We start from the raw sequence: 17,158 nt of genomic DNA on the forward strand, positions 1-17,158 counted from the left end.
GTACTAGGTAATTATCTGACTCTTGTTTAGATGGAGCTACGTTTCCAAGGTGGACTTCCCTTTAGAGTAGACCAGATAACTGAGAGGAAATCTCTGCTCGTGTATAATACACCATCATGCACGGGATTCTACAATTCTGTCCAAAAAAATGTCACCTTGAAACAAGGAAAGAACCATTCCCACAGCTTGGGGGAAAGTCGAATGAGAAATCATGTATTTTTCATCATACTCACTTCACTTTCTAAAATATTTACACGCTGTCATCTGAAGATAAGTCATAACAATTTTTCTCTTCAAGTTTTGGCACAGTTGGCATACTTTCCAGAACAATCACACTTGAAAGGGCCTTTCTAGTTGTAGCAGGGGAGGCTACAGATGGAGGAGAGAGAAATACCCGGACTTGAGATGTGGGGAACAGTTCAGAAGTCAATGGAAAATGACAGGAGCCACTTGGGAATGTGCTGCATTGAATGCCATGTGCGTTGTAAATTCAGACTGAGGGCAGATGTCACCTACATGTCTCTCTTTTGGCCTTGGGTGTCAAAAAAATGCTTCTCAGTGGAAATCCCTGTCTGCTGGGGAAGGAGGACATCTGCCAAGTGTTCCCAGGGTATTGTCACCTGGTCCTGGGTCCTTGGATGTGCAACCATTTCTCTCCAGCCACACAGTGAACAATGCAATAAGCAAACAAGCTGTTTTGTGTCTAAAGTTTCATCCTAAAAACTCCAGAGGGTTGAGGCACTGAAATGGGGTGGCAGCACCACCTCTTACCCCCACCTGCCGATCCTGTGGGTAAGTCCCTCTGTAAACGATACTGTGCCTTTCAAATGTCAGGGGCCCCCTGTGGCTGTCTCAGATGGGCTGATGCTGATGGCATCATGGGAATTGTTGCAAGCTTCTCCTTTGAGGAATGATGTTAGAGAGTGAAGGAAGGCTGCTTCTCGAGGTGCCAGGTGAGAATAAGTTGTAAGTGGATCAATGCTCAGCTATCTTAGTTATCTGAGAGGGAGCCAGTTGACATCAAGGGTAACTGAAAAAGTGACCATGTTGTTTCTGCACTGCTGGAGTCTGGCCAAATCTCTATTCTAACCCTGGGAAGTGCAGGTTTTCTAGGGCTGCTGTAACAAAGTATGGGTGGTGTAGACCACAGAAATATATTGTATATTGTATATATAGCTGTTCTGGAAGGTCAAAGTCAAGATGTCGGCAGCGTTGGTTCCTTCTGAAGGCTGGGAGGGAGAATCTGTCCCATGCCTCTCCCCTAGCTGCTGGGGGTTTCCTTGGCTTGTAGAGGCATCATCCTGATCTCTGCCTTCATGTTCTCTGGCCATTGTTCCTGTGTGTCTGTGTCCAAATTACCTTTTTTAATAGAGACACCAGTCATATCAGATTAGGAGCCCACCCTGCTCCAGAATGACCTCGTCTTAATTAATTTCACCTGCAATGGCCCTATTTCCAGATAAGGTCACATTCTGAGATGGGGGGAGGGTTAGGATTTCAACATATGAATTTTGGGGGGGGGAACACAATTCCACCCATAACAGAGGAGAAGCATATGGTGTTATATTTCTATTGAGACTTCTGAAAGAATTCAACAGTTCAGAAGAAACTTCTCCTTCAGAGCTCTACAAAGCTGTGTGAGGGTGCCAACTGCCACTTGATGTTACCAGAATGGAAAAGAAAGGGGCTCTGTTAGCAACCTTCAGACTGACTTCTGACCCTTCAAGTTCTAAACTTGTCCAATGGAACCACATTTGCTAGTTTTGGAACCTACCAGAGAGAGAAATGTCTCCCCTAGTTTGGGGCCAAGATTCCCCCTCAAGCTTGGGGGTGCTGGGGGAGATGGCAGTTGGAGTAGAGCCTGACAGGTTGTGACAAACGAGGCTGCTGATAGGGTCCTGTCCACGCAGAAGTAGCACATGAACATAAGCCCCAAGGAAGAGGAACAATGGATTCAGAGAGGGACACACAAAGCCAGTGAGAGACAGGCACGAGACAACAGCCAAGCCCTGTGATTATGGGAGCCCCATGGGGATACCCACACACTCTGTGGCCAGAGTCCTGCAGCCATGTTGGATCCAGAACATTTGTCTGGTCCCAGCTTGTATGAGGTCCTGCTCGAATCCATCCCATTGCCCTAGTCCTTCCTCGTGCATCCCTACAAGAAACCCCTTAGGTTGAGCCACCCGGGCCTCTGCTCCTGCAGCTCAGAGACAAACCAGAGTGTCTGGCTTGGTCATCAATCCCTTCAAGGCACCACCCGTAAGGGGACGCACAGTGCCATCCCAGAAAATGAGTCACTTCTACTGCTCTTTCCTAGTCACTGGGGGATTTTTAAAACCACATTATCTTGTGGTCTTAGTATCTTAGGCTTACGAGATATGTATTCTAGAAATCATTTAGAGCAGCACCTCTCAAACTTGAGTGCGACCTTGTTAAAATGCAGACTCTGATACATCAGGTGGGTGGATGGGGCTGAGGCTCTGCATTTCTCACAAACTTGTGGGTGGGCCAGTGGTCACACTGTGAGAACCATTGATGGGGACTATTTTACTGAAGAAGAAAGTGAGGCACGGAGAAACTAAGTGACTAGTCCTAAGTTCTGTGGCCAACAAGGGACAGGGATTGAGGTGAGAACTGGGATCTCTCATAGAAATAGAGAGTTACCAGAGGCTGGGGGCTGAGGGGTAAACAGGACTGGGGAGACTGTATTTAGGTTCCAGTTATAATATGAGTAAGTTGTGGGATTTAACAGTGACAGTAGTTAAAAATAAAACAAAATGCAATGTTGGCATCTTATAACACTTTAAAACAACAACAACAAATAGCCTTCAGTTGTCCACTCTAATTTTCTTTAATATCTTTACCTTTCTAAGCTACTGTTGAGTTTGGGGTGTTTTATACACATACCTATTTTAGTGATATAAATGTATAAGTAATAAGTTCATGTGTATTTCACATAGACTGTAAATAACTTAAACATAAACAGAACAGATGCATTTTGCAGTTCACTTATAATAGTGCTAGTTTATATATCCAAACATGGCTATAACCATTTCATCCATTTGAAATTGGTCAAAACCCAAGAGGCAAACTTTCTAAAAATTCCTAAAATGCACTTCCAAAAGTGCATCTACCACACCTGACATACTTGTCTTTCCCTCACTTAGGACCTGGTGACTTACTCCATGCACCACTGTTGTAATCTTGGGAAATGTGATTCCCATGTCCACGGCTGATTAGACAAGCAAACTCAAAGCACAGAAAGGGCATCACTGTCACCTGAAGGCAAGTCTAATCTTGAAGACAAGACTAAATAAGACAAAATGACTAAGTACTCTGAGTGGTTGGTGTTGTGGCACCAATGGTGAGTAATTAGGCACATCCTAAGGGCACTGGAAGACACAACAGTCTGGCAATTCAAGTCTGGAGTCTTCCACCTGAGGTCCAGGACTCTTGGAGCTGACACCAGCCATCCCCACTGTGCCCTGTCTGAGTTCTTGACCCATAGAATCCACAAGCCTAGTAAAACACTATGTTTTACACCACAAAGTTTTGGGGAGATTGGTCAAGTGTCCATAATGACCTGGATAAACACCAACCCTTCCGGGGGCACTTCCCAGTGCCAAACACTGGCGTATTTATCTCATTGACACGTTACAATGATCCCAGGAGAAATGTATGATTATCACCATTGTACAGGCAAAAAACAGTGGCGCAGGGAGGTCAAGTCATTTGTGGATACACCCAGACATTGAGTGCCCTAAATGGGACCTGAACCCAGAAGACTCTGATCCCGGGGCCTAGCTCATGTCTTATGGGAGATGACCCCTGCCCTGAGATGGTAGGGAGGGTACTTCTTTCCTCGAGCATGGGCCACTCACTGGCTACCTTCCCTTTGGGGGCTCTGCCTTGGTTTCTTTTCCTTGGCTCTCTCCATTCCTGGGCTAATCTCAGGGATGGGCAGCCTCAAAAACCGGAGGCTCATACATGGCTTATAGCCCCTTCCACACCCAGGCCCCACTGCCTGGGGGCTGCTCCCAGCTGACGTGTGGCACAGTGGGGATGCTAGCAGAGGCCCCCAGGATGACCCTCCTTCCTCCCCGCTCCTTCACCTGGATTGAGCCAGCATCACTGTCTGAAGGCACCCCTGTCACCTCCTGCCCCCTCCTCTTCGCCCTTTAAAGGAGTCCGCTCCAATAAATGGCCCCACTAACCCTGTTTGGGGGTCCATTTCTCGGAGGCCCTGAGCTAAAGCACAGGGTGACAGCCCCACCTCTGCCTCCTTCCCTGCCCCTTACTTCATTCTCATCACCTCCTCTGGATACCTCCCACCCCCAGCGCCCCCCGCTTCAGCCCCTAGGTCCTGAACCTGGTGTCCGCAGCCAAGCCCTTACCTTGTTGACGCCGTCGGCCATGGCCTGAAGCGTGAGCTCGCGGGGCCCGTCCACCGTCTTCCCGTTGTCCGTCGGGCCCCAGCTGGCACTGTAGATGTCGATCAGCTGGGGCATGTGGCTGATAGAAGAGGCCTCGATGATGTCCGTCATGAACGGCTGGTCCAGCATCCGGATACCTGTGGTGCGGGCAGGGAAACACCACGTTTTGGTCGCCCAGTGCGCTGCACACGGGGTGGGGGGTGGGTGATGAGGGCTCAGGTCCTGGGTATGGTTGGAGGGTCTGCCCCCAGGTGTCCTGGGGGACGCTGCGGAATCCCGAGTCCAACCTCAGGCTGGGTGGGCTCCACCTTCAGAGGATGAAGAAGGACTCACAGACCGTCCCGCTCGATCCTTTTTGGACTCCACCCACGCCTTTCGTTATGTAACTATTTGAAGAAGTTGTCCCCCACCCCCGTGCGCAAACTTGACTAAAATTTCTAATGGAGAGAGACCACCTTTGTGGTCTGAAGAGATTCCTGGATAACTCTTTCTAAGTGGAAGCTCAGCCTTCAGCGACTGGGTATTGACGGGGGTGGGGGCGGGGGGGGCAGTTTCAGAGGAGAAATAAACCCACTGTCAGGACAGTGGGGGGGGGATGAAATTGATATTAAATATTTCAGAGTAAATCCTAGAGATTAGGGGGCAGAGAGAGGGGCAGGAACAGTGCAAAGATCCGGGGAGGCAGGAAAAGAGGACTCCAAGTTGCATGATAGCTGAGAAGGGGCTTTGGGGAGGACAGAAATGCAGAATGGGCCCTTCTGAAATATATTAGTAATGGGGTGCATGATACAGCCCCCTCCTCTTTCTCCCCTATGTCACCTTTGTAAAGTTTGTGCTCTTCCAACAACTTGTAGGAGTGACTCCTTGCTGGGACATTGAAGAGGAGCGGAGTGCTGCAGTCCACGATTGTGTGGGTAAACCTGAGCTGCACACGGGGATGCACAAGGGGGCACACTTGTGGGCACCCATAGTTCACATCACCGTCTGACTGCCCCTAACAAGTCTCTCCAGGGTTAGCGCAGTAGCAGCCAATGAGATGGGCACTTGGTCCCTCTATTACTACTCTCCAGACATTGCTGTTGGGGGCCATATTGTTCTCTGCTTCATACACTTTCTTTTGTGGTAAGGACCCTAGAATGTTAGAGCAGCTGACCAAGTCTTTCTTTCCACGGGAGTTATGAAGTGAAGGGACTGGGCTCTACACAGTCAAAACTTGGATCCTGACACCTCTTAACTATATTTACCATGACCAAAGGACACTAGGACACAAGCATCACTCTCTAACATGGCACCCAAATCCATTCAAATAAGGACAAGCCAGGTTCTTGCAGGGCTTGTGAAACTGACACGAAACTGTCTTCTCTTGAAGGGTCTCTCCTTCCTCCTCAGTGTCCCATAGCCCACTCCTTGTGCCTGCATATACCTTCTCCCAATGCTCATCCTTCTCTGACTAACCTATGTGTTCAGGAGGCATTTCCCCAGCAGTCTTTCTGGATCCAGTTCCCCGGCATCCCCCCACCCCCACCCCTTCCAGCACCATACTTTGGGCCTTCTAGTAGTATAATTGCTTACTTGTGAGTTTCATTTGTGGAAGGTGATTACAACCTAAAGTAAGCCTTGCTAAGACAGGCATCCAAAATAGGGTGGGGAGGACACTGAAGAAGCAAGGTGATGCACATCTCCTGTTTCCATTTTTGGAAGGACTTTTTGACTTGTCAGTTGTAACTTATTGATTGCACCTTAATCACCTCTTGGAAAACATCCTTTTACTCTGGACTGAAACGGAGATAATGTAGCATGTGTTAGCTGAAGAGCCAACCTTAGATATTCCCTTTAACTCTGTCAGTATCAATGATAATTCTTTCAAAACAAGTTATGGGACCTTGTGGTTTTTGCCTGTATAAGCCCACATTCCCTGCTTGCATTTTGGAGCACACTTTGCATGTCAGTTGACTCTGTGTCTCCCTGATTGCAATGCCTAAGACCCAAATAAATGCTTTTGGTTGCTTTATAACTCTTCTTGGTCAACACATTCATCACTAGACAGCAAAATCTCTGAGTTCAGAGCATGTGTCTATTTTGTTCTTTTCTTGGGTCCTAGGTGATCAGCATTATTTTAAGCTTGATAAGTATTTGGTGAATAGATGTATGGTATCATTACGTTAGCTGATTTTTTTTCCCTAACAGAAATGACAGGTCCAGAAGAACAAATAATAACATCTTGAGATTTTCCATTTATGGGTTTTCTTTACCCATAAATCAGGTCACCATTCTTGCCAACAAATGTCCAATAATCAGTTGGCATCCTTTCCCTTGGGGAGAAGTTCATACAGAATGAGCATAATCTTTGTTTTGAACTTTCTGGAAGCTAAGTTTTGTGTTTTTAAAAAAGATTTTATTTATTTATTTGACACAGAGAGAGTGAGCGAGCAGGGGAGTGGCAAGCAGAGGGAGAGGGAGAAGCAGGCTCCCCGCGGAGCAGAGTCCGATGCGGGATTCCATCCCAGGACCCTGGGACCATGACCTGAGCCGAAGGCAGATGCTTAACCTACTGAGCCACCCAGGCGCCCCTGGAAGCTAAGTTTTATGGTTCATTTTATAAGAGAGAGGAAGTCTAAAGCCTCACATTTTGCTTTTGGCTTCCCTGTATTTTATTTATTTTTAAAAATGTATTCAACAATAGTGCTCAACAGATCACAGAGTAAACCAAATAGTGCAGCTTCTTTTGGCCAGAAGTCATGCCCACTTTGTAGGTAGGGAAACATCGCAGAGAGCCTGGTTTTCACTTGCCTGCAAGGAGAAAACCCAAATGGTCTTGAACTTGTCTAGATGAGCAGAACTGAACAGCCCACTTCAGCTAGAAGGTGAGAGAAATTCAACCCTGCCGAAGTAGACCTGAACTGTCCTGCATGCCAACCAATGGCAACACTGAATTTCATCATCCAGCCAGAGTGGTGCATCCAGCCCTGCCCTTTACCCCCTCTCTTTGCAGCTTTTGTCTGTCTCTTTTCTTCTTCCTGCCCTCCCTGGCCCCCTTTGTGCTGCACAGAACATCAGAGCTGGTGTGCATTAATCTTCTGACTGTTTCAGCGTCCAGGGAGGCAGGGGCAGCCACAGAATGGGAGCAAGGCTCTCATTCATATTCTGGGGCCAGGCGCCCGACATTCCTTTAATCTTGTTAAGCTCGGGAGGAATGAGGCATGCATTAATTGAATGAGATACGGTATTCATTTTCGCAAGCGACTGCACCATTTGTAGCCAAGACAGAGGCTCAGGGTGACCCAAGGGTTTTCTCTCTCCTCTGTCCCTGGATGCTGTAGGAGCTACAGCGGGGCACGGAGAGAGAGAGAGAGACAAAGACAGAGCCAGATAAGAAAGAGAGAACAAGGGAAGGCAAGAGAGTAAAGGTGAGAGGCAAAGGGAGAGAGGAAAGCCCAGGGGGGGCTAGGACTCTGTGTGTTCACAGTTGTAAAATGCTCTCCTGGCTGGTGTGATTCAATGGCATAGGGAAACACAGTGCGCACATCAAACACTTCTATCCCCCCACCATGAGGGTCTGATCACCGCACTACTGACCAGTGGGGACTCCGAGACTTCCTTCCCTTAGAGCTGCAAGGCCCAGGGATTTGAGTTAAATCCTTTCTACCTCTGCTCTTGTTACAAAAGGGGAACTTGTACTCCACACCAGCAAACGCTGCATCTGCCCATGAACCTCAGTGTTGCTAATCACCACCTTTTTTGCTCATGAATATAAATCGGCAGGCTGAGGCATGAATTCATGCTGACCTAAGCATCTGAAAACATGTTCATCATTGTGCTAATGTGCGATTTTTTATTGGTTTGTTTTAAAATTCAGATAACATTATGGGAACTCACTGAAACGTTTTGAGTTCTATTGGCCAAATATGTGGAGGTAATTCATTGCCAGCAGCGAAATTTCGGGGTATTTTGATAATGGTCAACAGTATGGTTTTCAAACTCTTTTTCAGAACCGTTGAACAAAGGAGATCCCATCCCAAAGCTCGGTGCATAAATCTAGATGCTCTGACTTAACAAGGCAGGCAGGTAAGGCCGATGCTGCCTGGCCTGGCCCCACCCTGGGGTTGCTCTGAGGAACTCTGCGGAAGCCCAGGTGTGGTGCTCCCACCCTCAAAGTGCTACCTGTCCCCTCAGCCTGGTTATTCTCTACCACCTTGCTTTGGTTTGGTCACAGCAGCGATGTGATATTATTGTGCTGATTCGCTCATCGTCTGTGTCTCCTCTTAGACTCTAAGCTGTGTGAGGACAGGAATCCTGCTGGTTGCCTCACAGCTGTATCCCACCACCCACAGCAGAACCGGGTACGTGGGAGGCAGCCAGCAATAACTGTTGAGTGCTGGAAGGGATTGGCAGTAAGAGATAGCATCTCCCAAGGCTTGGTGCAGTTTTGAGCTTTAATAATCTCAGAAATATAAATCTGACAAACTTCAAGAAACATCATTTGAAAGCTTCATTATTTATATTTTTTGTGCATTTTTTGGGGGGGTTGTAAATTTTGGACAATACATTTTTAATTTTAATTTTTTGTCTTATTCCCTTTGATTGAGGATGTCAAACACTGATTTAAAAATCAAAAGGAACAGGGGCACCTGGGTGGCTCAGTCGGTTAGGCGTTTGCCTTCGGCTCAGGTCATGATCCCAGGGTTCTGGGATCGAGCACCTCATTGGGCTCCCTGCTCAGCGGGGAGTCTACTTCTCCTTCTCCTTCTGCCCCTCCCCCCCATGTGCTCTTTCTCTCTCTGTCTCTCTGTCTCTCAAATAAATAAATAATCTTTAAAAATCAAAAGGAAGAAAAGAATTAAGTTATTTTCCTAAAGAGTTACTGAATAAAGGCATTTTCAAAGTAAAAAACCTGAAATTAATCTTTTTCTTCAAAATTCGTGAAAGTAAGTAAGTGGATAAGGGAATGTAAATAGTTAAACCTCAAATATACATATCTTTGAAGTTATGAAAGCTTCAAGATGGCACTAATATTTTTGGGACATGACAAATGCATGTGTTTACATGTTATAGAGTATTTACTCTTTAGGAGCCAGACTAATGGGAGCTTTCCTCTGTCCCTGCCATGTGTCATTTAAAGAGGGGGTAACAACTGTGTCCATGACAACAGGCAACAGAAATCAAAGAGAGAGCTCATTTTAGAGGAAGATTCTCAAAGTCACACATATCCAAAGGTAGAACAGACTACGTTGGAAGGGAGTGAGTTTCTTGTCACTGGAGGTATGTGGCTCCAGGCTGGATCCAGGCTATCCCAGAAGGGCAGGAAAAGGGAAGTTGCCAAGCATTTTAGTGTAGGGGCCATGGGCAGAATTTCTGGCCCAGGCTGTGCTGGCTGCAGGTTTATTCTACAGCTTACAAGCTGTGGGGCCTCAGTCTTGTTCTCTGTAGAAAAGGGATGCTAATATATAATATATATGTTATATGTATTATATATAATAATGTATAAGAAAATTGTATAAAGGGTTGGGTAAAGAGTTTTATATTGTGTTTGACACATTGGAAGAGTAACTAGGTGTTACTTATTATTATTATCATTATTAATACTACTTTGTTGCTATCCTTAGGCAAGTATCAGTGGGTGTTTGGACTAAAGGAATTTTGGGGCCCAAGATTTTGAGATTCTGATGAGTAAGTAGAAAAGATGAGCTCCTGGAAATTTACACACTCTTTTTGTAACACCTGAATGATACATGGTGGATGGATGGTCATTGTGCTTGATAGCCTGGAGCTGCCTGAGGCGTGGGTGCAGAGGGGCCCCTTGTCTCTTTTCACTGATGGGCCCAGGAGCAGCTCCTACTGGTGGTGCCCTGGGAAGGGAGGGAAGTGGGGAGAGGGTGTGAGAAGGCCCAGGTCTCCTTGGAACTAATTTGATTGGGATGAAGCAGCAAAGGTGAGATGGTGCTGGTAGAAGAGGAGATAAATTTGCTTCCTGGTAGAAATTCTATGAGCTTTGGGTCCTTAGATCCTTAGGCCCTTCATCTCACGACTCCATTCATCCATCCATTCTTCATCTAATGATTAATCTCTACTGCTTATCACTGGCCCTTCCTTGTCTTTATTCCTTTCTTGCTTTTTGGCACTCAGCAAATAGGCTTTGGGCATCCACTGTGCCCCAGATCTTGTTCTCGGTGCTGAGGTGAGAGAAGAGAGACATGGCCCTTGTCCTCATGGAGACTGTTGTCTGCCTGGGAAGAAAGATACTGATCAAATCACCATGCACAAGAATACGTCCAGGAGCTGACTGTAGTTAGTGCTGGGAGGAAGCAACTCTGCATGCTTTCTCACGTGTGGATGAGGAAGCTGGTCTGGGAGGTGATGTTGGAGGAGCAATGGGAAAACGGAGAAGAGGATGAAGAGGTGTGGCCAGGTAAAGCCTATGGGGGAGGTATTCTGGGCAGAGGGAAGAGCAGATACAAAGGCCCATCAGTAGGAGTGTGGCTACACTTCCTAATTTATACCTGCTAGGTGGGTCTATGTAAATTACATTTACCTAGTGACTAACCATGTATGTGTGGGAACTTAATATACGATGAAGGTGGCACCACAAATCAGAGGAACAGGATGGATTATTGAATAGATGGTATCAGGGAGCCTGGTTCACGTATGGAGAAAAATAAAACTGGGTTCCCAGCCACCACGACATACAAAGGTGAAATCCAGGTGGATTAATGACCTCATGTGAAAGTTTGGGAGAAGATATTTGCACTGCCTGAAACTGAGCAGGAGCTAAGATCGAAGACATACGAAGAAGGCATGCAAATCAGCAAGAAAAAGACAGGAGCCCTAGTGGAAAAGTGAGCAAAAAATCTGTGAATAAAAGAGAGACCCAACAGACTAACAGGCAGATGAAGAGATGCTGTGATTTTTTTTTTCCTTCTTTCCCTTCAGGGGACTCATTTTACCATCTTATCTCCACTTTCCTCTTCCTGGGCTAAGATTTTACAGCACCTCAACTTAAGCCTTTTTTTGAGGACACGTTGAAGAGAGACCCAGGATGCAGGAAGGGCTTGGACCACCCCGCCTCTGGAGTCTCCCTACCTTAACTGAACACCTCGGGACTGGGAGGGACTAGCAATGATCTTGTCTGGCCACCAGGTGGCGCTCTAGACACCCCTAGCTCAGAAACCTGCAAGGAAAGATTCTCTGGAAAGGCATGGCTCCTTTAGAGTTATAAAAACCAGACAACTTTTGCGATTGACAGCCAGAAGGAACAAAATGTTTCACCTAAATGTGTAAGGTTCAGGAGGCTGAAATTCTGCTTTTATTGTAATTCCTGAGTTAACAGTCCAGGGCTTCCTCATAAAGAATTCCTTGCGCTGTTCCGGGGAAGCCCAGAGGACACTGGATGTTCCAACAGGCACAGGACGATGGGGACTAGACTTCTGGGCCCCTCGAACAGTTGGCACCAGCATGAGTAGTTCCAGAGGAGCAAAACTGGGGTTAAGGGAGCAGAAAAGGAGGCTCCTGTGCTTAAACTGTGTGTGTGGCTGGGCATGCCTCCCACCAGCTCTGGTCTATTTCTGGAACCTCAGCATTGCCGTGAGACCTGAGTCAGCTGGGGTTTCACAGAGCACAGGTCAGGTCATGCCTTTGCGGTATCAGGCTGCATGCACTCACCTTTGGGGTTGGGAGTCAGTCAGCAGGTGAGGCAGAGTTAAGGGGTTGCAGCTGTGTGGATCCGCTGCCCTGTCCAGGTATCTTTACCTGGGGTGCGTTCTCTGCCTCAGGATTTATGCTCCACCCATGTGACCTGGAAGTCTGGACAGGGTGCTGAGGGCCCAGGAGCCACCCCCATAAATGAGGGATGGGAGTTGGCAGATAAACTCCCCAGCCTCTTTTCCTTGGTGGAGAGCAATTCTGTGGGCTGTCCCCACAGTCCCTCAGATCGCTGCTTATCCACAGGAGCAACCAGTTCATCTACACACCCTTTGTTGGCTTCCCTCCCTTAGCTGTCTTTCCTCCTCTTTCCTTCATTCTGGTTTCCGGGGATCACCTCCCAAAGAAACTCCTGGCACCAGTGAAAGATAATAAAGGGAAAGCTCACTAAAATGGAATTGGGAGTCCAGAAGGGGGAGCTCTATCACTCAATATCAATTACAGGGAGAAATGTCAATTACAGATCCCAGCAGAGTTGTCAACAGGAAAGAATCAATAATTTCAGGCCCCAGCTGGAAAAGATGTACATTGCATCTCCTACAAGAAATCCAGTACCCTGGCAAATCAGCCAAGGAGAAATGACCATCACCCTGAATTCCTGGCTTTTCTCCCATGGACTTTACTTGAAAACAACCCCTCCCAAGTTCCTCCTTCTTCTCCATAAAATAACATTCCTCTGCTTTGTGGGACTTGCCTGTGGTTTTGCCATAGCTTGCAATGTCCTGAATTGCAATTCTCTGTTGTCCTGAATAAACCCATTTTGCTGGTAAAATAACTGGCCCTCTTATTTCTTAGGTTAACACACTGAAATCCTTTTCTCATGTTTCCCTTTTACGGAATTCAAATGAAAAGAACAGGGAAATTAGGTCCATTTGATGAGCTGCTCAGATGTTTTCAGAGCGCAAACAATAGGAGAGAAAAGGACAGAAGGCATATGGAGAAAGCGACCCTGGTAAACCCTCCTAATGCCTTGAGCTGCTCCTAACTCAGTTTTGCAGGCACTAGTTCTAAGAATCTCTTGATCAAAAGAAACCCAGTTACTTCGGGCACCAAAGCTATTTTGAAACTATGCTTTGGGATCCAAATTATTTTGAAGACAATCACTGTGAATTGGAAATCCAGGTCTGATTTTTTTCAGTTGCCTCCAGTTTTATCCTGCGGATAGGGAACCCACCTTGCACAGATAACACCAGAGGTCCGAGCCTGGCTTATAAATTATTAACTGGGTATTATTCTTTCCCCTGAGCTCCTGATGGCTTCTGACATTTTAATGCCCGCAGTTTGAAAGCACACAAAGTAAAGAGAGCAGAAACCCGGGGGGCAAAGCTTCCCCCATTTGCACTTCAGACCCTCCAGACGTATTCTTTTGTGAAATTTGGCACCAGGCTTAGGCAAGCCTCTTAGCAAACAGCGTTGAAAGAGGTTAGTGATGGGTTTGTATAGGTTAATCTGGCTTTATTTAGGTCCCTGGAAATGCAAGTGTCAGCACAAAGTATGTTTATGGTTCCATTAAATTGCTAGGAAAAAAATATCAAGAGAGTTGTAAAAAAAAAGAAAAACAAGTTTGAGTGACTCAGCTTTGAATAAATTAAGAACCAATTTGATGCAAAATGCGGACCCATGCCAGGAGCTACTTCGTTCTCCAGCATGTTGTTGACAGTTTATGAACCCCTCTCATTCTCTCTCCCGCTCTTTTTTGGAGAGGGAGATGCTGGTTTCTAAATTTCCAGTGATCTGCCACCATCATTTCTAAAGCCCCCGGTGGAGGTGAAATTGTTAAATATCCTTCCTGTGGAGCTTGATACACAGGTTTTAGTAGAATATATTTCCTTAGAGAGGAGATGGCACTGTGTAAAAAAACAAACAAACAACCCCCTTTTTTTGAGGAGTTCTGAGTCTGTTTACAATAATTTGTACCTATCTTTTTATATTCTTATAGGCTTTATCAGAGTCTCATTAGAATGTTATTGATAATGACACAAGAGTACAATCAGTACAATTCCATTCATATTAAAGTTTAAAAGCTGGGAATAACCACTATTTGTTGTGAGAAATCAGGCTCATGCTTATTCTTGTGTATATGGGTAGTTACAGGAAGGGTATGCTGGTGGCATTTTGTTTCTTGACGATTTACGTGGACGTGGTCAGTTTGTGAAAATTCACTGAGCTGTGGGCTCCTGACCTATGTACTTTTCTGTATTTATAACACACTCGAATAAAAAAACTCACTGTATTGATACTGCCAGAAAGATTAAAAGAATTGTTCTTTCCCCCCTCTTGCTAAGTCTACTAGTCCCAGCTCTGCTCCAGTGGGAATTTTTGCCCCCCCCCACCGCCCCAGGCTGGAGACCAGAGCACTAGGCTTTCTGGCGCACGGCCCTGCTGAAAGCTTACCTGCGACCTTGGAGTTGTAGGCCACTCCGACCCCACAGATATTGTTGTTGGCTGCGGCAGAAACCTCGCCTGCACATCGGGTCCCGTGGCTGCGGAAAAAAAAAGGCAAGTCAGATACGGCAAGTCGGGACTTTTGGGGAGGTTCCTTAAATTCTGTCAATTGGAAGCAGTTTGGTTCTTTTCAATGGTCCGGTTAGCTGGAGTCAGCATGATGAGGGAGCAGAAGGCAAGCTGAGGGCAAAGCACAAGCTGACACCCCGCAACCCGCCCCCTCCCCCAGGTGGGATCTGGGTGACATTCCTCAGGCCCTCCAGGCTAGCCGAAAGCTAAGGGAAGGAAAAAACCAAGGGTTAACTTAGAGAAATCACAGTCCTGCTGGACTGGAGTCTCCCTCAGTTTACCAATGTCTTAGTGATTTACAAGGAAAAAGCATTCTTATCAATAACCTAACTTCCAGAGACCCATAGACGCAATTTCCTGGAGCCCTAACATCACCCTCCCCTCCACAGTGATGTGGGAAACAAAGGCAGAAGAGAAAGTAAAATTTCTTCATGACCTGCAGCCCATTGACAGATACTTGAGGCAGGCAGAGTAGAACCTTCTTCCAGGACCTCCCAACTGTCTTAAGGTTAAGGCTTTGCTAGAGAAAAAAGCCACCTTAGCTTGACAATGGCAAGGCCTCCAGTATCTTTTAGGTTCTCTTTGGCATATGAAAGTCCTTTTGAAAACCTCCCTTTTCCCTTCCCTCTCCCAAATCCCAAGTCTAGAATCAGTCATCCCTCATGCTTGTAATGCCTGCCCACAGGTCCTGTCCCCGTGCTTTAATAAAATCCCATTTTTTTTTAATTCTTATGTTAATCCCCATACATTACATCATTAGTTTTAGATGTAGTGTTCCATGATTCATTGTTTGTGCATAACACCCAGTGCTCCATGCAGAATGTGCCCTCCTCAATACCCACCACCAGGCTAACCCATCCTCCCACCCCCCTCCCCTCTAGAACCCTCAGTTTGTTTTTCAGAGTCCATCGTCTCTCATGGTTCGTCTACCCCTCCGATTTCCCCCACTTCATTCTTCCCCTCCTGCTACCTTCTTCTTTTTTTTTTTTCTTAACATGTATTGCATTATTTGTTTCAGAGGTACAGATCTGAGATTCAACAGTCTTGCACAATTCACAGTGCTTACCAGAGCACATACGCTCCCCAGTGTCTATCACCTAGTCACCCCATCCCTCCCACCCCCCCCCCCACTCCAGCAACCCTCAGTTTGTTTCCTGCGATTAAGAATTCCTCATATCAGTGAGGTCATATGATACATGTCTTTCTCTGTTTGACTTATTTCGCTCAACATAATACCCTCCAGTTCCATCCACGTCGTTGCAAATGGCAAGATCTCATTCCTTTTGATGGCTGCATAATATTCCATTTTATATATATACCACATCTTCTTTATCCATTCACCTGTCGATGGACATCTTGGCTCTTTCCACAGTTTGGCTATTGTGGACATTGCTGCTATAAACATTGGGGTGCACGTACCCCTTCGGATCCCTACTTTTGTATCTTTGGGGTAAATACCCAGTAGTGCAATTGCTGGATCATATGGTAGCTCTATTTTCAACTTTTTGAGGAACCTCCATACTGTTTTCCAGAGTGGCTGCCCCAGCTTGCATTCCCACCAACAGTGTAGGAGGGTTCCCCTTTCTCCGCATCCCCACCAACATCTGTCGTTTCCTGACTTGTTAATTTTAGCCATTCTGACTGGTGTGAGGTGGTATCTCATTGAGGTTTGATTTGGATTTCCCTGATGCCGAGAGATATTGAGCACTTTTTCATGTGTCTGTTGGCCATTTGGATGTCTTCTTTGGAAAAATGTCTGTTCATGTCTTCCGCCCATTTCTTGATTGGATTCTTTGTTCTTTGGGTGTTGAGTTTGATGAGTTCTTTATAGATTTTAGATACTAGCCCTTTATCTGATATGTCATTTGCAAATATCTTCTCCCATTCTGTCGGTTGTCTTTTGGTCTTTGGTCTTGTTGACTGTTTCTTTTGCTGTGCAAAAGCTTTTTATTTTGATGAAGTCCCAATAGTTCATTTTTGCCCTTGCTTCCCTTGCCTTTGGCGATGTTTCTAGGAAGAAGTTGCTTCGGCTGAGGTCAAAGAGGTTGCTGCCTGTGTTCTCCTTTAGGATTTGGATGGACTCCTGTCTCACATTGAGGTCTTTCAACCATTTGGAGTCTATTTTTGTGTGTGGTGTAAGGAAATGGTCCAGTTTCATTCTTCTGCATGTGGCTATCCAATTTTCCCAACACCATTTGTTGAAGAGAGTGTCTTTGTTCCATTGGACATTCTTTCCTGCTTTGTCAAAGATGAGTTGACCATAGAGTTGAGGGTTCATTTCTGGGCTCTCTATTCTGTTCCATTGATCTATGTGTCTGTTTTTGTGCCAGTACCATGCTGTCTTGATGATGACAGCTTTGTAATAGAGCTGGAAGTCCGGAATTGTGATGCCGCCAGCTTTGCTTTTCTTTTTCAACATTCCTCTGGCTATGCGGGGTCTTTTCTGGTTCCATACAAATTTTAGGATTATTTGTTCCATTTCTTTGAAAAAAGTGGATGGTATTTTGATAGGG

At 46.1% G+C, this 17,158-nt stretch overlaps 1 protein-coding gene across 2 annotated transcripts in view; it reads right to left on the bottom strand.

Annotated features, from left to right (window-relative positions):
• Positions 1 to 17,158, bottom strand: part of PCSK2 (proprotein convertase subtilisin/kexin type 2) — a 282,294-nt gene that overhangs the window by 35,036 nt on the left and 230,100 nt on the right. For both annotated transcript variants that reach the window (XM_044918692.1, XM_044918693.1), the window contains 2 exons: positions 14,526 to 14,614; positions 4,398 to 4,573 (listed from right to left, as the gene is read on the bottom strand). In XM_044918692.1, the coding sequence (XP_044774627.1) occupies positions 4,398 to 4,573; positions 14,526 to 14,614 (265 nt within the window). The remainder of the gene's footprint in view (positions 1 to 4,397; positions 4,574 to 14,525; positions 14,615 to 17,158) is intronic.

The sequence above is a fragment of the Neomonachus schauinslandi genome, chromosome 10, assembly GCF_002201575.2.
Source record: "Neomonachus schauinslandi chromosome 10, ASM220157v2, whole genome shotgun sequence".
Lineage (NCBI taxonomy): Eukaryota > Metazoa > Chordata > Mammalia > Carnivora > Phocidae > Neomonachus > Neomonachus schauinslandi.